This window comes from Pteropus medius, unplaced genomic scaffold (assembly GCF_902729225.1).
Source record: "Pteropus medius unplaced genomic scaffold, Ma_sr-lr_union100, whole genome shotgun sequence".
Taxonomy (NCBI): Eukaryota; Metazoa; Chordata; class Mammalia; order Chiroptera; family Pteropodidae; genus Pteropus; species Pteropus medius.
Genome location: NW_024344378.1, coordinates 11,503,524 through 11,524,610, shown reverse-complemented (window position 1 = coordinate 11,524,610; position 21,087 = coordinate 11,503,524). Strand labels below are relative to the sequence as shown.

Below are 21,087 nucleotides of genomic sequence, written 5' to 3'. Positions count from 1 at the left end.
CGTGACGTATTCCCTCCTACTCTTGATCTCTTGTTAACACGGAACAGCCAGTAAGACTCAAATGCTAGTGTGCCGTGAAGCCAAACATTGATATATGTTTTCTATACTTGAACAGTTTCTCATAGGAACCGTGGATTTAGTTTATAAGACTTTTCTAAAGCATGGGGATTTGAGTCCCACATAGTAGTAATATCTGGGACTGGGCCGGAGAGTTTTCGGAATAACTTCCTCCAATAGCCAGGCGTGACAGCTTCAATGCGCGGACCCCGTGTCATGGGTGGAAGTGGGCGTTATCCCTTTTTACCCATGAAGAAGCAGATTACGTGGTGATGGAGCGAGAGCTAAGCACCGTATTCCTGATTCTTCCTTGGGTGTACTTTTCAGCTGCCCACACTTCTCCTTTACGAGCTTTACTGTGGTGATGGAGACACCTTTAAATGGAAATTCTTGGGGGAATTACCTGCCCTGGCCACCTAGAGACACCCTCTGTGGTGTCTGCAGACTCTCTCCCTTCCACCTAATGCCCTCCTGCTTGGAGAGCATAAGCCTTGTGGAATCTCTTAAGAAAGCATCGGGTTGTTGGGGGAATCCAAGCATTTCTGTCCTGGTCACCTTATTTCCCAGAAAAAGGACAGAGGAACAAACAACAAACTTTTCATTGAATCCCATGCTGGGCCTATTAATTGGGTCTCATTTACTTTTCACAGCAGCTTTGCAAATGGAGTTATGTTTATATTCATTTTACAGATGAGAAGACTTGAGATCCAGAGAGATTCAGTATAGACCCTTTGGTCTTTAAAAATGCATTATTTATTTATTTATTTATTTATTTTTAACAAGCCAAGAAACTTAAAAGGGCTGGAGAGAGCCGAGTAAGGTGATGTTTGGATTGTCAATGTAATTATGGAGCAAGCCCAGTGAATTTAGGCTTTCAAGAATGCTGGGTATGGGCAGTGAATTGTCTTCTCCGGCCTTCGACATTACATGTTGGTTAGGAAGAATGGGTGGAAACCTGCTGGCCAGGGACTTGGCCACCCCTGCAGGCTTTCTCTTGAGTCCCTCATTAGTGCCTTGCTTGGGTGGCTAGCCAGGTGTACACTTTCTGTGTTCCTAGTATTTGCCAGCTGTAGTGCTAGGAACTGGAGATAGAGATGAGCAGGACATGACCTTGGGAGGCAGCCATGAGAACCAGGAAGTGGAGTAAAGTTATCATGAGTATGATGGTGGAAATCTGAGCAACGTCCAGATGGGACACAAGAGTGAGAGCGGGTTTATGGGGCCAGTGAGATCGCAACCCTTGCAGCAAACCCAGAATGGGATCCTCTGAGTTTGAGACACCTTTGCAGAAGGGGCCTGGAGGAAACTGAGTCACTGGCTCGTTAGAAAGGCTCAGTAGTGGTTTTAGAGGCCTCTGAGTCCTTTTCAGAAAGTTCAGTGGCTCCACCCTGCAAACAAGAGAGACCCATCGAGTTTCTGCAGCCGAATTTCCGTTGTCACCAAGCATCGTAGCCCCTCACCTTTCAGGCCCTACATAAATGAATGGCTCTCTGATAGTTTACTGAAAAATATTTTTTTCTTTAAAAATTTTACTTTAAGATTAAAATAATGTGTTAAGAAAATATAAAGTAACAAGAAAGAATTGTCCATCATCCTACCACCTGGAGGAGAGTATTGTGAAAGGTGATTAATTTTTCTTTTTTAGAGTGGTAAATAGATGTGTGTTTTTGGATATATTGATTTTTCAGGTGTGCATGTGGTCACATAGGCAGCAGACATTTTTTTCATGTGGCTTTCAGCCAGGCTCGACACCTGCCCCTTGATGAAAAGTAAACCACTGCCTTGTTTGTCTGCTGCTTTAACTGTGGATGGATGTAAGGTTTACATTATGCTAAAGACTTGACAACCCAGAACCACTCTGTTGGTTTCTTTGTTGTAACCTTTGCCCTTCGTTAAAAGCAGGAATAATAGGTGGCAAGTGGATGGATGCCTCTTAAAATATTAGGATGTGCTGTGGCCCTAGGCTAAGCTTTTTAGAAGTTAGTATGTGTACTGTGTTGTTTTAACTAGTGAACCTTCTGGGCCTGAAGATAATGAGGTCAGTGAGGGCAGCTTACCACTCACCAGAGGGTCCTTGTCACCCAGAACGTGCCTGGCCTACTGTAGGGCATGCTTCTTTGATTGATATGGGGCTTGGAAGACAGATGTAGTGACCACCATGCTGATGGGGAGCTAGCTGAGAACAAGGCAGTATGATAGTGTGTGCCATGGGAGCGTGCAGAACAGTCCCCTCCCCTCCCCCCCGGGTGTGGATCCAGTCCGTACCCAGTGCCGTGCGCTCCTCTTTCCTGCCTGGAAATGCAGGCATCCTGCACAGCTCAGCTCTTACCCTCTCCTCCCACTTCCCTTCTCTCCCTGTTCCTTCCAGGGCTGGAGGACCAGGTTGGCTTGACCTGATGGGAGCCTGCTTTTCTGAGATCATTCAGATAGCAAGTTCCTAGTGGCAGTGCGGCCAGTGGATGCAGAGGCGGGTGCCTTCCTGTAAAATAGTAACTTGTGTTTTTATAATACATTTTATAGTCTAAATGCTTTTTGGGTACCTTACTATTATCTTTATTTTATAGTCGCAGTAACCAGGGCTTGTTTTGGAATGTGGGAGGGGACGTGGTGGATAGAGGGAAGGGAACCAACCTTGAGTGAATCCTGAAGCCCTGCTGGAAGCTGCCAAGTGGCTAGATATGTTTAATGGAATCTTTGTTGTCCCCGCCCCCTTCCAAGAGGGAGGTGGGGCGAGGGGAAATTATTTTGCAATAACTGGGATTCAGAGAGATGAAATCTCTGCCCATCGTCACACAGCAAGTTGGGTAAGAGCTGGGAATTCTTACCCAGGTCACCTGACTCTTAGGCCCTGTGATATTCCTCTTCTGCCTCTAGCACCCAGGATAGTGCCTGTTTAAGAGCCAACATCAATAAATATTTGTCGAATGTTAAATGAGGCTTAAAGAGACCATTCATGCTTGCATAGGGGCAGAGGGAGACACACATGTTTCCTGCCCTTATAACCTTCACTTCCAAGTTCTGTGACCTTGGGCCGGTTGCCTGAGCTCCCCGAGCTCTATTTCCTGAAAACTCATCTGAAAAATGGGTAAAAGATTTTGGGCATTTCCTACATCTAATATTCATCTCAAATATTAGATGATATCTACTACTGAACTGTTTTTTTCTTTTTCCTACCACACAGCTTCCCTTTTTATTTCCTCCATCTTCTAGAAAGTAAATTTCTGATGACAAACCGTAGTGTCGGATAACAACAGTGAAAAAAGCATTCCCGACATTAACGCCCAAAACACCAAATACCAGCTTAATAATACAAATGGCGGTCACCGTGTTGGCATTTCTTGAGCATTTACCGTGCTCTGGGTGCTGCTCCAAACCCACTGCTACCTGCTTTGGCAGCATCTCTGACTGGCAGAGCTGTCGTTCGCTCCCATTTTATAGAAGAGGAAAGTGATGCTCAGAGAGGTTAAGCAATCTGCCTGAGGCCTCTGAGGACCTCGGTGGCCGGGGATTCTGATGTCAGAGTTGGTTTGACTTCCCACTCTTTACACCTCTCTCAACACTTAACTCCCCACATGTATTTGTTCGGGGCATTTGCATATCTCCTTTGTCTCGTCTACAGCGCAGGCCTTTGCTTTCCTCATTTTCAGAGTACATGGTCAGTGTAGGAGGAGACCCACAATGGTCTTTGGACAGAACCAGAGGTGGTGATGGTCCTCAATCAGGGTGCCAAGGGGCTGACCCTTGCTTTTCTGCCTGATGGTAAGCCTGGGACACCAGAGAGTTCTTTGAATTTTCCTTTCCCAACTGTCTACCTCTTCTTTAGGCAATGTTTTTAACAGGCGAGGTTTTAATCTTACTGGTATTTCTGAAGAAAGAAGAGCAGGGAAAAAACATTAAGTCATGGCCTGGGAGAAAAGTAGCCATTTATTTTCGAGATTTTTTTTGTTGTTGTTGTTCTTTTTTGTGCACTTGTAAAACCTCTTTTGGATGGTAATTTTATGTGGTTTCTTGGTAGCTCTTGAGTTTATCCTAATGCATTGCAACCCCCTGTACTGTGTGCTAGCTTGTGCCTTGTGTGTCTGCTGTTTGCAGAGCACAAGAGGCAAGAATCAGAATTCTTTTGGAGTCACAGACATTTAAGAAATCTCTTTAAGGTGGAGAGCTAGTTGGAGGGGAGAGATGCAGTGGCTTAGAACAGCAGGCTTGCAGTTGAGCTTCCATGGACCTAAGAGCACCAGGGACCGGTGCTCCTATGAGAATCTAATGCCTGATGATCTGAGGTGGAGCTGAGGCGGAGATGCTAACAGTGGGGAGCGGCTGCAAATATAGATGAAGCTTAGAACGTTCGCCTGCCTCTTACCTCCTGCTGTGTGGCCCAGTTTCTAACAGGCACTAGACCTGCTAGTCTGTGGCCCAGGGCTTGGGGACCCCTGCCTAAGAGGGAACCAGATACAGGCAACTAAATGCAGTAACAGGAAAACTCCGCTTACCCAGGAGGCTGGGAAAGAGTTAATCGGAGGGTTTGGCTGGGAGTAATCTGGAGAGGAGAAGCTGGTTAACTAGGAATGTTTTTGGTCACTTTGCTTTACTTCAGGTTACGTGTTCATTTCCTGTTAAGCCCTGGATCATACACGTATAGCTGGGGGTTTACTTTTTTGGATGATCTGGAATCACGCAATATCTCTGAGTTTTATTCTCATGACACTGATTATATTAATAGCAATATAATAGCTAGCTAATAATATAATAGCTAGCATTTACTAAGCACTTACCATATGCCAGGCAGCGTGCCAAGCATTTGATCCTCACAAGAACTCTGAGAGATGGCTGTTTGCTGTATTCCCGTTTTACTGATGGGGAAACCGCTGCTCAGAGAGGTGAGGTCATTTGCCCGAGCTCAACCCACTTTTAGATGGTCTGCTTTGATATCTTCTCTTGAAGTACCCAGTTCATTTGGGCATCAGCACTTGGCTGTAGGAGGCACTCAATAAGTATTTTGGTGAATGAATGGAATTATGGAACCAAGGTTTGAACCCGGTTCTTAGCTGCCTCTGGATGTGATTTGGGAGCTCGGTCTGAAAGCATGCAATCCTGATAGCTCTTCTGTTTTCCTTTAGGTCCTCACAGTAGGAGATTCCTTTAACCCAGTGAGGGCTCAGTGGTTTAAAGAAAAAGAAGCAAGGACATGATAATGGAGGCAAGAACAGGGCCCCTGGGGTATTTCCTTGGCACTTTGGCATTAAAGGTATAGCATGAAGTGTTATTCAAGAGAATTTGCTGAGTCGGCATTTTCCTCTCTGATCCTGGCAGCTTGTGATTCACTTTGTTGCTCATGTGTCTTCGGAGTGAGCTGGGCTGAACTCTAGAAGACCTTTTGAGCTGGGATTCACCTGTGCCCGGCTTGCTCTCAGGTGTTTGAGAAACTTTAGATAACTGGAGTAGAACTGTCAAGGCCAAGCCCTTTACTAGACTACATAAAGAGAAAGAGGGATTCATTTAAAACGCCCAAACGAAGAATTTCTCACTTTCCCCTATGCACGTGGATGGTAATGGTGGGTCATTATCAGCTGGTCTGTGCACCAGGTGCCAGCTTCGGCAGCCCCTGGGGACTTAACGGCATCCACTTCCAGGGCCTCCACGCTTCTCTTTTCTCCCTTTTTACGCCCTGCAATGAGACTGCTTGCTCATGAACGTGAACGCCATCAGCCTTCTGTCCCTGAATATACCACTCATCACTCACATGCATTCTGAAAGGGAGGTATTATGATTGCCACCATGTTATTGTCTTTAGTTTGTAGGCAGAGATTGGCAGGCGTAGAGAGGCAAAGCCATTTGTCCAGAGCCCCAGAAGTACCAGACCGCAGATCCTGGATTTGAACCCAGGCCTTCCAGCTGCCGGGCCTGTGCTCGTAACCATTCCGCTGTGCCACCTCGCTCTGAATTAGTGAGGGTCTGAGTTTATTTTTCACCAGCCTGCTTTTTCTAGAACCTTCTCCCACGATGAGGAGATAACATGGTTACCTCTGCCCACAGGGTTGGTTTGGCCGTAAGGGAGAGCACAGGAGCCGGTTTGGTGGGTAGACAGTACTCGGTTCCCGCCACAACTCAGCCCTCTCCCTGGAATCAGGCCGTCTTTGACCTGAATCTTTCTGCCTCTTCAGAGTTCAGCTGCCTCCACATCTTTCCACTGCTGTCGGAAAACCAAGACCTGGAATTCCGTCTCCCGGATAGGTTCTGGAAGCTCTGCGAGTGGAGATGGCCATGTTCCGTGGTCAGAGCTGGTTGGGATTACAAATAAACTGAAGCCTGGGAAACTTTCTTGCTATTAATAGTGCAGACCTTTGGGGGAGGGAATAACCAAACTTGATGCTGTTGGAATTGATTTTGCTTGTCCAGATGACATACTAATGAGCTGAGTGGTTAGCTTCAGATCATTATTGCTCCTTCCCAGGCCAAGTTCTTTTAAAGACTGAAACCGCAAGAGCAGAGAACAAGTTGGTCGAAGGAGGCATGGGGTCCCATGGGGAGAGGGGAGGCTGGTCAGCCTGGGCCTGCGCGGGAGACACGGAGGTGGTGCTCGCTTCAGAATGCGCCGTGCCGTCTGGTTCCGTTTCCTCAGCTGTGTGCCCTGTTTTGTTTTTGTTTTTGTTTTTGTTTTTTTGGTTTTTTGTTTTTTGAAACGGGAATTCGATTTGGTGTCTGGATTTCTGATGGAGGTATTTCTGTCTCTTCAGTGCCTTTGGGTTATTTCAGAAAGTTTCTCTCTCAGCCCGTGATGTGTCAGAGTGTGCTGTCAGCCATTCTCTTTCTTCAGGGGCAAAGTCTTGCCTAAAACAACCTTAAGATCCCTGTCTCTTCAGATCACACCCACACTGGTTATAAATCCATTGTTCTGCTCTTTGCTTCTTGGCATATGCTGGCCATTCCATGTATACAATTAAAAACACAAAACAGCCCTCTATGTCCAGAGCCCTGGAAACATCCCCGTATTTCAGAGGAGACTTTGGAAGTGGACAGAACTGTATTTCCTTCCCCAAATGAGGTTATTGTGCTCGAAATATCTCCTGGTAGTTTATTCAAGGAAACCACAGGCTGGGGTCAGAGGCAGTTTCTCCTACCTGGAGCCTGCTCTCTTGCCTCTTCTTTCTAGATCTTTCTCCTCCCCCACTGCCAGCCCCCACCTCCATTCAACCAACCCCTAGATGGTATGCTCTTCCGAGCGGGGCAGCCCCATGCTGGGGTGGAGTTGGAACAGTCCAGCTTTAAGGCGACCCGTCCTCACTTGTTGCCCCTCAGGAACGTTAGGAAGGAATTTGGGGTGTGGACTTCCTTGAGTGATTGGGATTAGACCAGTGGAGTCTGCAGTCAGACGAGAAGTGTGTGGGCAAAGGGAACTATTGTGTGTGGCTCCTGCGGACAGAAAGCCTGCCTTCATCTTTTACTGTGCCTAATGGACAATTGAGACATTCAGCTTATGTCTGAAAGGAAAGTGGGCCGGAATGGTCTAGCAGACCTCCCAGATGAAGGCTTGTAGGAGAAGCAAATAGAGACAAGGATTACCAACGGGGGAAACAACCGGGGCTGAGTCTGGGGAGAGAATGTTTATTTCCTTGCTCTCTAGGAGGGATTTGGAAAGAGCCGTAATCCTGGGTTAGGAGTAATTTGTTACAGCAAGATGATACTTGAGTGGCAGGCTGCTTCTGGCTGAGGCAGCAAGACTTGCATGCAGGGGGGTCGGGGGCCTCCAGAAGGTCAGCCTCACTAAATCTTCACCCTGGCCCCGGGGTTGTTTCTTCCCCAAGCAAAATTAACCAGAGGCGCTGCTGACCTTTCGGCTTCCTGGGTGTCGTGTTACGAAGCATCTCCACATGCTTGTCACAGCTAGAATTGGACAATAAAAATTTGGACAGGAGACCTTGCTGGAGCCACCGACCTTTTCCAGATATGACAGAGGGAAAAACAAAAAAAAAAAAAAGGAAACGCAGCACGTTCAGGTTTCGGTTGGAGTTTGAGGACGCGAGCCAGGTCTGTCTCGCTTTTGGTTCCTGCGTCCACCGTCCACCGACTAAAGCACTAAAGAGTGTTAATTGGCTGCGCATTGTTGTTGTGGAATGGGTTGGGGTGGGGGGAGGTGGGATAGGGAGAAGCTAACCAGGAAAACCCCTCGTTTTGAGAGCTCATGGATTTGGAAAAGGAAAGGAATTTTTTAAGGTTCTTGAGTTTAATATCTGCTACAATCCGATGATTCATGCATTTAAAATAACCCTTCCAGGTCACCGGGACCTGGTTCCTCCCTGGCTTTGTACCTCTCAAAGGTCATCTGATGGCTGTATCTCACAATTTACATGGTAGACCTGTAACTTCTGGCTTTTAAATCCCCTGTGCTGTTGGAGAAAGAAATAGCAAATTTTAACTCTCTTGGACCTTATATAACTCTTTCTTTTACTTCGTTTACACAGTTTATCCTTTGAGGCTGGAAAAGTGGTGAGGGAAGTCAGTGGGAGACTTTTGGCAGCAAGCAATTCCATGCCCAGTTTTTAAAATATAGTAACATATGTACTTCTTTTTATTTAGTTTATTGGGGTGACATTGGTTAGTAACATTGTATCAGTTTCAAGGGTACAACTTTGTAATACTTTGCTTGTATGTTGCATTGTGTACTCACCACCCAAAGTCTAGTTTCCGTCTGTCACCATAAATTTGACCTACCCTTTACCCTCTTCATCCTCCCCTCACTCCCCTGCCCCTCTGGTAACCATCCTTCTGTTGCCTGTGTCTGTGAGTTTGCTTGTTGCTTCTGTTTTATATCCCACATATCAGTGAAATCAAATGCTTCTTGTCTTTTTCTTTCCGAGTTATTTCACTTAGCCTCAGCTGATACAAGGATCCATCCATGTTGTCGCAAATGGCAGTATTTCATTTTTACTCATGGCTGAGTAGTATTCCTTTGTATGTATGTACCACATCTTCTTTATCCAGTCATCTATTGAAAGACACTTAGGATGTGTCCATGTCTTTCTATGCCCATTTTTTTAGACAGTCGAACTGAGGTGCAGAGACATAGTGACTTGCCTAAGACCATAAGATGGTGGAGAATTGGACTATAGAATTCAGGCTTCTGAACTGTCTACAGTTCTGTTGACTCAATGTCTCCACTCTATTTGTTTTTAGCTATACGCCTTGAAACAGTTATCAAACACTTCTGTCCCCTTGCCCATGCCTCCTCATCAGCATTCTTAATCCAGAATATATGGTGCTCTTACCATCTTTCATGAAATCTTGCATTCCCCAGACATTGCACTGGTCCCTCCCCAAGATCCAACACCAACCAAATTTGGAAATTGCTTGTTTCCCAAGAAGCTTTGGAGGGTATAAATTTTTGAAAAGGAATTGCTTCTCTTGCTTTTCTGTTCATTCTTTATGCATTATGGCATCGTCGGTGGAGTTTGTGTATCTGTGATTGTGTGTGTTCTCCCCCACCCAGTTAAAGTATACAGTCCAGTAGATTTTAGTATATTCACATGGTTGTGCAAACATCACACTATTTCCAGAATGTTTCATTACCCTAAATGAAACTCCATACCTGCTAGCAGTTACTTCCCCTAGTGCCTGGCAGCTACTAATTTCTGTCTCTGGACTTGCCTATTATGGCTGTTTCATATAGAGGAATCATACCATATGTGACCTTTGTTGTCTGCCTTCTTTAAGTCAGCATAATGTTTTTATTGTCAAGTACTATTCTATTGTGTGGATGTACCACATTTGATTTACCCCATTCGTCAGCGCATACCCTAACCCCAATGCACTCCATACTCACTGAACTCCCAGTAATGTTCACACGTGGTCCCTGAGCTGCTTCATGTCTTCCAGCTTATTTTCCTGGTCCTCAGGTGCTTATATCCACCTCAGCATGCTTGCAGGAAAGCAGGTAGTACCTAAAACAGCCCAATGAACTGGGCTGTACTTGGCCTTTTTATAAGAAGCAGGAATAAAAAATGTGGTGACCACAAGGGAGGTAGTCTCTGGTCTGTCTTTTATCGTGAGGTTCCTTCAGTGGTGTGCAAGCATTCATCAATTGTTAGTCATCACCTGGGGGGCTGTGGGGAATGAGCTTGCACTACCTCGTCTGGAGGTTGCAGACGGGATGAGCAACAGCGGAGGGTAAGGACCCCTTCTCTCAAGTTTTTCCAGTGGCTTCATGTTTTCTGGCCCGTAGCTCAGAGGGTTGGGTGCTCATGGCAGGGCTGACATTGGCTTGGAATTCACAGACTTTGCAGGGGAACTCAACCTCGAGGCCGGTCTGAAGACTTGGATATGGCTAGTCCTGGGCTGTGCTGGGCATGACAGAGTGAGGTGTGTGTCTGAGGCTGATGTCCCACCAGTCAGTGGAGGGTGGGGCTGCATCATTTCTTTTGCCCCCTGTCCTCCAGGGCGCCCATTACCCATTCTTCTCAGTCTTTTGGAATCCTGAAAATACCTAAGATCTGCATTCTGGTTCAGAATCTGCATGAGTAAGTGACTTTATTTCTCTTTGCTTCACTTCCTTCTCTTTTATAATAGGTTTGGAGATTGTCTGCTTTGACCACCTAAAATGGGTGTAGTGACAATCAAGTTAGAGGTTTAAAAGGGCCTTTGAGAAAGTAATATGGAATCTGCAAAAATGTACATGCTCCTTGTTGGCACTGCCCCAGCACTGATAGTTTATGCTGATGACTGATCATCAGAGTCACAAGTTGGGAAAAAATAACAGACCCCTGGGCCCACACCTGGACAGTTTGATTTAGCAGGTCCCAGTGGGCAGGAGAAAAGTATGTCTAAACCACCAAGGTTTGGGAACTGGGACCATGTCACCATCATGAATTAAATCTTCCTTGGTTTCGTTCTCTGTACCATTCGCTAACTTACTGTCCCGTTTACTGGGCATTAGATGACTTTCCTAGGTCTCAGACTATCTAGTCTACACTGGACAGAGCATATATGCTTTGTAAATGCAGCAGGAATTCATATGTTAGAGCCCAAAGGGACTTTTGGGATCACGTTCCCCCATTTCCTGCTGTAGACTTAAGCCCAGAGTGGGGAAGAGGTTGCTCAGTGGAGAAGTGAAGCGATTGACTAGGTGGTAGCAGAGCTGGGCCTGGAAAGTAGGTGTCCGGACTCCCCTTCCCCATATGCTATGCCCTGGAGCAGCACACAGTCATCATTTTAAGAGTGACTTTTTGGAGAGGGAAGGACAGCCTGGGCCCCAGCCCATCTGGGTGTGACAGGAAGGGTCTGGTGAGATTCTGTGCAGCTTGTGCCTCCATGAGCTGTGATACTACGACCTCTCTGCAAAACCACTGACCTGGCAAATGCAGAAATATCTTGGTGACGTGGGTATTAAATAATTGGCCACGTAAAGAAAACAGTGAATTCCAAGTTCTGGTTATTGGCTTTTTTTGTTTCTTATTTGCTTGTTTTCTTTGTAGCTCTGGTAGAAATAATTTTCTGGTAGCCTTGGAGGAAAATAATTTAATGGTTTGCCTAGTGACCATGCGGGGAAAGGGAGAGATGCTAGATACTAGAGAAGGATTATTTCTCCCGTTGGGGACACCGAGACATGTCCTTTGAGACACTGATCCCTGGCTGGAGTTTAGGCAAGGATGCCCAGCAGTTGATAAAAAAACCAGGAAAGGTAGGGGAGAGGAAGTTCTAAGGTAGGTCAGGATGAAGCAGAAGCACCCAGTGGTCTGGCGCCGTGTGCACTTGATTGCCAGCTGACCCAGTGACCTCAGGCAAGTGGGGTCTTGTTCAATTGGCCTTAGGTCTCTCCTTGGTAAAATGTTAGTGTAACTTTCTGCCCATTTACTTCAGGGTTACTGTGAATGTGGTTATGAACTCTAGTAAAATACTCTCTAAATGTGAAGTGATACTCTTAAGACCCTTTAGATTGTGATGATTAGGAAGAAAAAATTTAAGGATTTCATTTAAAAATCATATAATGACCAACCCACAAAGACAGGATAAAACTATTAAATGTGTTTTACACAGATGCCTTGACACCCTGCCCACTCCACTCCCTTTTACCCTATGTTCCTCTTTTGCTGGAAAATGGGATAGGTAGTAACTTTAAGAGAAACATTTCCGAGTTCCTGCTATGTTTGGTTTCATTAAAAAAACTTTTAAAATGAAATTACTGAATTTTTTTTGTGGCTTCCTGCCTTCTCCAAGTTCAGAGTGTACCCAAGGCCTTTGGTTTTCTTCTCCTTGGTAACTGTAGTAAACCTTCCCAACCAGCAGAAATCATATGTTCCTGAATTTTTTTTCTCTATGCAGTCATGCTTTATAGGCAAATAAAGCCTCTTTAAATAGAACCTTTATCTTAAGCTCTCTGTGTATTTTTCAAAAGAAGCACTTCTTGGAGTATGTTGTAACCTAAGACAAAGTAACTTAAATCTCCTATACCTTCTGCATCTGCAGGAAAATTGGTCGAGCATTTCGTAGTGACAGCCCTAAGGATCCTGCAGGATTTTGAAGACTTCTGATGTAGTTTCACATAGGTTTACTGTTAAGTGTATGTTATCAGTGCTAACTTGGAGAAACCTGTCGGTTTCTATAGGAGTCAGAGGGTAGCACAGAGTATTGAATTAATCACAACTTCTTCTATTTTAACCATTGGGATAAACTGGGATTCCCCAACCCCCCAGGGCAAAATCACTTACTTATAGAAGATGGACTGAATTTTTCATCTTCCGTTTCTGAGAAATGAAGTAGGTTCATACGGAGACAGCCAAGCCTGTTCCTTCACAGGCCTGTGTATGTGGCTGCGTATTATAGATGTGCCTCGCAATATAAGCTCCTGAAAAATGTGTGTGTGTGCTGTCGGCATCTATACCTGTGCTTCCTGTTGTCTCACTAAGTTTTTTGATTTTCCTCTTACGAGTGGCTTCTGGTGACCTTTCTTTTGATGAACTTTATCGATGCGCACATCATAGTCACGGTTTTACACCCCTCCTCGGTCATACGTTGGTAGTAGAGTTGATGTGGTCTGTGATGAGGCTGCTCGGGGAGGGTGGGAGTCAGACACCTTGCAGGGGAGGAAGGATTAATGACCTTGGACGTGGCTGGCAGTGCTCACAGTTTTGAATGTTGAGGCAGAGTATTGACTTTCCGTTTTATAAGAAATGCAACATGTACAACATTCTGGCACTGGCTGAGTTAGGAAATCTTCGTTGTCGAAATCTATTGTGAGAATGGTTTCCAATTAACATAAGTTCTTGTAAGATGAACTTTTCTAGGAAAAGGCACCCCTACTGAGAATTAGCTTGGATTGGAAAGGCTGTTCTCGTTGTTATTGATCTTGTACTTTGGTATGGGATTCCTGTCTACTGGACAGGGGAGGGGAGCGAAGCCTTCAAAAATTTTAAAATCAGCCCCTTTCCAGGTGATACGTTGTCTACAGGACCTAGTTTTCCGGAGGAGTCTGGTTTTATCTCCACCGAACAGTCTGTTCAGGCCCCACTGTGCCCCTGTTCCCACTTCGAATTCCTCATTCTTCCTGAGCCTGTGGCTCATGCCATCTGTTGGCACAACGTGGGTTTTATTCCAGCTTTGTGATGTGCGAAACTCATACACGTTCGAAATCTCTTGAGAGAGGAGCTTCTGAACCCAGAAAGTCGATCCCACAGCACCCAGGCACGTTACCACGACCTGAGAGATTTCTGCCTGGTGCTCTTTTGTGGTGATTTGATGACATGTGACCTGTTGCCAGTGTCTCCTGGGAAGCGGGTGAGAACTTTTAAACGCATGAACCTTTTCCAGTCGGAATTGTTCAGGGATTTTCAAACTTCCATTTTGGAAAGGAGGGATAGTCATTTCAGTGAGATTGTGGTCTGGTGGCTAGACCTTGTGACTGGGAGTCATAGCCAGAGAGCTCAGATTCTTTTCCAAACTTTCCCCCCAAAACTTGAGTCTGCTTGTGATGATTCCATCCAAAGCGTTGCCTTTTGCCACTGAATACTCTTTCCTACGTGATCGTGTTTGCCTGTGTCTGGATTCAAGGCCCAGCAAAGGTGGGGTCCTTTCTGACACGGTCTCCAGGTCTTTACACATTTATCCCCTAAGCTAAACATGGCAAACTGTGGCCCAGGGCCTAGAGTTGGCTGGCCACCTGTTTTCAGATGGCCTGTGAGCTAAGAATGATTTTTATTATTTTTAAACGGTTGGAAAAAAATCAAGAGAAAGATATTTCTTGACCCAGGATGATCATGAAATCCAAATTTCAGTGTCTGTAGATAAAGTTTTGCTAGAACATAGCCATGACATAATAAAAATATACACACACGTATTACCTGTGTGGCTGAGTTGAGTAGTTAGGACAGAGATGGTATGTGTTGCAAAGCCTAGGATATTTATTATCTGGCCCTTTAAAGGAAAAGTTTGCCAGCCCTGCCCTGAACAAATAAAGGGACGGACTCTACTTGCCCACCCACGAAAGGAAGTGCCAGGAAGCCGCTTTGGTGTTTTATCAAGGATGTGGAGTTTCCTGGCAGGCTTTTTCATTATCATCGTCATTGTCCTTTGAGTTGACCTGTTTGTTTAGGAAATAAGACTCAGCAGCTCTCAGGTGGCAGGTTCTTCGAGCAGCCCTTCCTCGCCGTTCTTGCTGCTGAAGCTGGGTTCACGAGGATGGGGTGACTTCCTGGGAGCAGGTTTTGTCAGGTCTACCAGATCCCGGAGGCGCCTTCTGATTCGGAAGAATGCTCCCCCTTTGCCTTCCTTTCTTTTTTATTGGGGGAGTTGGAGGAGGAGGAATTCGAGATGTGTATCTTTTTCTTTTTGCTGACAATTTAACAGGCTTTTAAATTGCCTTAATTCCTTTCAGACTAATGGTGTTGTATATATTTCTAGACTTTGTCCACAGGTCCAGAGCTTAACTTAAGCTCCCTGAGACATATTATAAAATATGATTTGGGGGGAAAACCCTGATGGGCCATGAGCAGAACATTATTATTAAACAAAGGATGAAACGCTTAAACCGAGATTCCCCATCCCCCAACCCCCCCCTTTTAACAAAATGAAAGTCGAGCAAGACTCCATTTCAACAGTTTTCAATGCAGGAATTCCCACAGCCCCATTTGATTGCAGTTTGTTGAAAAGTTTAATGTTTTTGTAGGCAATTCATAATTTCCATGTCGAGCAGCCTGAAAGGAAGAAAGCTGGAGCCCAGTGTTGTTTTTATAGTGGGATGGTGGGAACTTTCCTTTTTTTTTCCCCCAAAAAGGATATAAAACCGAAGTTGAACTATTGGGAAAATGTGGCATGGCTTTCGAACTGCTTCATAAATCCGAGATGCTGCTTTCTTCAGGCCCTTCCTCTAGGGCCCAACAGAATAGAATTTCCTGCTGCTTGATGTCTCCACGAAGGAAGAGATTTTCCTTTAGGCTATAATAGTACTGAATTTCCTTTTTCTCCCCTTTATTTATTTATTTTCCTTATTAATAAGGACCGATTGTAGAAGATGAAGAGGCCTGGGAAATCCATCACTTTGGGAGGAGGTTAATAACTTCCTTTAAAAAATCCTGACATAATACTTACTTCTCCAAAAGGAACCTCGTCAACCTGAATGCCAGTTGAGATCGAAGGGGGGAACGGGCACTGCTTTGCGGGGACCCCGCCGTTCTGTGGGATCAGGTTGCACTGGGACGGAGAGGTTGGGGCTGTCACCGTAGAGTCCCTTCAAGTCGTTGGGGGTGGGGCTGTCTTTCCTCTGCCATCTGGATTTGGTTAGCTCTCTCTGGGCAGTGGGGCCGAGTCTCATTTCCTCCGCCCAGTAATGTTATATAGGCAGTGGTCCGGGGCTGCCCTAACATAATTGAAAATTATGTGTATTGTAGGCTCGGAGCACTGAAATGTAGGCCCATAAAAATATGTGGTGCAGGTAGCCTGCGGAGATTGGATATGGCATACAATGAAGCTCTTATGTAAAGTAAGACTTATAAGTCTCCACATTAATATTGCATTATGGATATGATGATTCTTGGGTGGGGTCCGCAGGGCAGGTCTGTCACCTTTAAGAAGGCCTACATGTCCGATTTCTGTGGAGCTGGTGCTTGCATGCAGTCAAATCAGTTTTGCAGATGGCCAAAGATGAGAACCTGTCCATTAACCTAACCCTCCGCACCGAGGGTCGCACCGGGTGTAGGTGTGTCGCAGACTCCGCGTTTTTCTTCACAGGTTTTTGACATGGAGGGGTGAGTGTTGGCGGGCGTTCGTTTTGGTCGGCCTCAAGGAAATGACTCTATTGAGTGGTTTTTGACCGTTGAGGCCCATATATTTATGTGGCAAGTGAGAATGGGAAGAAGTCAGGATGAGACAGGGCAGCCTAGATTCCCACAGCCCTCTGGCTGGGGTTATAGGGCTGAGGGAAACCATGGGAACAGTTATTCAGTGCTTCTCAACTTGGGATGTTATTATTCCCGAAAAAGGTGTTTGGAAATGGTTTGATTATAAGGGTGACTTGGGGAGGGGGGATGCCTGCTGACGTTTACTGCCTGGGGGCCCGGAATCCTAGAGATTCTTAAGTGCTTGAGACAGCCCCGCACCTGTCCCACCACGGATAGGACAGATTACAGATGAAAAACCAAAGGTCTACAGACGCAAGGGGATTTGATGCAAGGTCTTGTGGCAAGTTACCGGAAGTGGTGACCCGTTTTCCTCAGCATGCTTCTCGGTAGAAGCCCTAACGTGGTAGAAGTCTCTCCCTTCTTATACAGGTCTAGGTTGGAGAAATGACTGTACTTCAGTAGGTCACTCATAGGTTAGGACCTTCCAGCTTTATGTGTCACTGAGTTTGGTTTTAATTCACCAGACAGTTGTATCTTTGAAGAACTCATGAAAAAGCTTGAGGGTGGCTTTGGCCCTTCTGTGTCACATGCGATTTGAGCAAACCCTTCCTTCTCTTTGGACTGCCCTTTGCTGTCTTTTTTTTTTCCTCTGTTGAAATCTTTCTGACTTAAGACTGTTCAGCCTTCTCCAGTCTCTTTTCTTAGAAATGCCACCTTCTCTCTTGGCATTCCCTAGGCATAATTTGAAGTTTTCCTGAGTGAAACTGGTGCAGTGTCACCAATAGTAATCAAGTACCCAGGAATTGCTTATACTCGTGCTAAGTATCTCTGTGACTGGACAAGCCACCTTACCTCACTTTCCCTTATCTGCATGGTGCAGAGTTCGATCGGTTGATTGTTCAAGTCCCTCTGAAAGCTGATGTATTACTTTTGGCAGAAGTAGCTCCCTTTCCCGTGTACCATGAATTCATTTTCTATCTCAGAGAAAAGTGTAGATACCATGTAACTGGCTGATGTCTTTATTTTTCTCTCCGTGGTAAATCTGTACCTATTGAAGAATTTCTCTGGCCTTTCGAGATGAGCGTATAAATTTCATCGTGTCCTGTCTCTGCATCTTTTACTAAGAAATATTTTTGTTTTATAAGCTTTTGAGTTGGGCGAGGAACTCTACCACCACCTTACTTGAGTAACTTCTAGCAGAGGACGGTTGCACACGTGTACTCGGCTTTCTTTGAAGTGAAGGATGATGGCGTTTTAGAAACAAAGGTTCCTGAAAGAACAGATTTAGAATTGATGGTCTCCTAGCATGACACCAGGCTTGAGAGTCCGTTTGTTTTCTTTCTTCGGAAGAGCTCTTTGTTCTTCCCTTTTTTTCTGACTCCCTCTCCCCCTCTACGCCCCTCTAAATGAGCTAGTATTAATGAAATCATTTTATCCAAAGCCACCTGTACGTGTTAATAATATTGATGTTATATACATGTACCTGTTGAACATGAACTCTAAGGAAGAACCTATTGATGGTGCATGACTTTTTCTGTTGTTCATGTTATTTGCATGCTTTTAAAAGGTTTTTCAGTGCTATTGTTTGCATGCTTTGAGTTTTTCAGTTTCTGCTCCTTGCTATATACCCCGAGAGTTTTGGGGTGGCTGTTTTGCATTTCTTTTCTAAATTCATTTTCCATGTTCATTTTGTTTGCTCCTTCCAGTACCTGCAGATGAAATGGCCACTGCTTGATGTCCAGGCGGGGACTCTCCAGAGCAGACAAGCCCTCAAGGATGCCCGCTCTCCATCGCCAGCCCACATCGTTGTAAGTGACCCGACAAAGGCAATCACTTTTTTTATTGGAGGGCAGATGAAGAAAACGTTCTTTTGTTGACAGCGGTCCTTGTTTTTCAGTTTTTCTTTCTTGCAAAACTATTTTGTTTGGTATATTTGGGTATGGTTTCTATCTAGAAGGTACTTGTTTTCTCCTATTGGACTTTAGCGATTATTACCTACCTGGAAAATTTCCCAGCACCCTTTTCTCCTAGTATTGGGTAGAATCTAGCTTTGTGGGCTCCAGTTAATAGGGCACAATCACCATGGTGTGGGGAAGACAGGACGTGGTATCAAGACAATTAAAAAAAATACAGCCCCCGGAGTCTTTCCCGACAGTCATTTAGGGGGAGGTAAGTTACAGAGGAGGGTATTAGAAAACTCCAAAGGGGAGCTCTGGAGTTTGGAGAATTGCCAAGCTCCCTGAGCCCCCCCGATTTATCTTAATTGTTGGAAAGGAACATTCTGTGTTCACATCAGAGCAGTTTCTTCTGGGCTGATTGATTGATCCAAGAAATGAACTTAGAAAGGCTTAAATTAAATTTAATCTGTACCTCCATGGCTTTGAAAGTGGGGGGTTTAATACAGGAACCATTTGTTTGTGGTACTAAGAGACTACAACATAACGTGTGTGTCTTCATATATTTTTAATACACTTTCTAAGGATTTTGTAGGCTCTGAAAGTGGAATTTATAAATTAACCTCTTGAGAAGAGAGCTCAGCCTTATTAGAATATTCTCTGTATATTTATATGAGCTGGACTTTATACTTTTGAAATAATTAATGGAAGACATTTTTATAATGAATCCATGACAGGTAGAATTATGCAAAGCATGAAACAATTCATGTATTTTTTATTTAAGTATCACAGAATGTTACCCATTAATTTATTTTGCCTCCGTGTTGCTTGTAATTTCTAAAAATGGCAAAACAGTTTTCTTAAGTAGAAAAATCTCAAGATGCATCGTGTCAAAATTCAGGCTAACTGCCCCCTCACTTTGTAGCTTGCTATGATCGAGTATATATTAATGAATTATGCCTCTCTTATAGGAATATTAAATATATGTATGTGTGTGTATTTATCAGTTTCTGCAAAGCCACATCTTGAGTCATGGTGAAAATGTCTTATGAATTTTTGTTATAAATGAGGCATGTAGAAAGAAGGTTGACATTTCCTTCCTCCAACCCTGCAATAAAATGGATGCTCATAATTACACATGCGTTTATAATGCCAAGATTTCAAGGCTGGAAGTGACCTTAGATCAGCGAGGCCCAACCTGCTCTCAGAAAAGGAAACCGGCCCAGAGATGCTTTAAGTGAATTGCCCAATGTCACACACTGTGTTAGTGGCCAGAGCGAGGACTGGACCCAGTTCTCTGCTCCCTTTCCGGGGCCTCGTGGATCGTTCTCTGCTAAGGAAGAAGAGGAAACTTCCCTTGGCTGGTTCCGTGTAGCCAGCTCTGACGTCGTCTCCATCAGGACAGTGTCATAGGTGCAAAGAAGTCATCGGCTCAGGGTTCTTTCTCCTAGAAGAGTGAATGCGATTTACAAAAGAATTTCAGCGATACTCTACGATGTTTAAAAAGTTAGGGTAGTTGCAGAGTCCTTGAGGATAAAATGAGGAAGCCTGTCCATTTCACTTTTCCTGCTTCCCTGAATTTCACACTGTGTGTCTAGGCTTTGAAATTTATTTCTCAGCTTTTAGAAATGCTTGGTAGTAAGATTCACTTATATATATATTTTTATGTGCAGAGAAAGGTTGTTATCTTTAAAATCTCTTTGAGGCTTTTTCTCTCTGAGTGTGGAGAGAAGTTGCAATTCCTAGAAGTGGTTCAGAGCGGACACAGTCTTGTGGGTGTGGCATGGAGGTTCAGGGGCCCATGTTGGTGGGCGTTACAGTCCCCATGTGAGAGTGGGGATTTACCCACACTGGGAGATAGGTAGGCGATTGCCCCCCGCCTCTTGAACCCCCTGCCCCTCAAATCCTATAAGAACAGTTGCCACAACTTAGGCTTTAAAGATGTTACTTTCATATGTAGAATTAACAGTCTGAGAGTTGGTAAAACATTTTTTTCAGAGCCAGTGTGGATTTTGGCGAGGGATGCAGTGAGGGGACTTCAGTTCCTTTTTCCTCTACTGTTTATTACAAGTGATGTTTACCATAGCAACCACTTTAGAGCACACACCACCCTTTAGATGGAGACCCTTGTCCGAAGGAGCCACAGCTGGCAACCGTAATACAATCTGTGCTTTCTGGTCTGTGTCTGGGGACCGGGGGTAGGGCCATTGCATAGAGGTTATGAATTGGTGGTGGAGGGCGGGCTCTGGGAGTTGGAAAGAGGAGAAAAGCCATAGCTTGGACAAAAGGAAACCTAACTTGTGAAATACTCATTGCTTGTGGCAGCTGACTAGTGTCTTCGGTTATATGAGTCAGCCCTGTAATCGTACATTTCTGCAGTCTTCACCTGACACTAGGGGTGAAGAGGGGAATGTTGCATGTTGGGGGGGGGCGGGTTAGTAGAGGGAGGTAGGGAAGTGAGGTGGAAGAAAGGCTGGAGGTTGTTAACCACGTGCAGTTTTTGGGATTGAGGATTCGTACACTTTGGGACTACAAATTTATGTTTACCCTGTCACTGGGCATAGGGCAGTGTGCTGACCAAAACTGGCTTGGCAGGTACAGCGTGTCTGTATAAAGGGGGCATTCTGCATTGTGGCCGATGTGTCATTTGGGTCAGTATTGGCCAGAAGAGTCTGGTTCATGTTCACATTCACCGACAAATGGCTAACTTTTCTCCAGACACTGGGCTCTTCCTCATATTTTATTTTTCATTCTTTTAAGTAAAGTGTTGTCACATCACAGTGTTTCGTTAGACATGTTTCAAAATAATTGTC

At 44.9% G+C, this 21,087-nt stretch overlaps 1 protein-coding gene across 25 annotated transcripts in view; it reads left to right on the top strand.

The window, feature by feature from the left end:
• TCF7L2 (transcription factor 7 like 2) overlaps window positions 1–21,087 on the top strand; it is a 188,775-nt gene that overhangs the window by 54,043 nt on the left and 113,645 nt on the right. For 22 of the 25 annotated variants that reach the window (XM_039871198.1, XM_039871197.1, XM_039871183.1 and 19 more), the window contains exon 5: window positions 18,086–18,187. In XM_039871198.1, the coding sequence (XP_039727132.1) occupies window positions 18,086–18,187 (102 nt within the window). Of the gene's footprint in view, window positions 1–2,674; window positions 5,303–18,084; window positions 18,188–21,087 lie in introns of those variants that run through there. The other 3 variants (XM_039871184.1, XM_039871178.1, XM_039871188.1) reach the window with 2 other exon arrangements.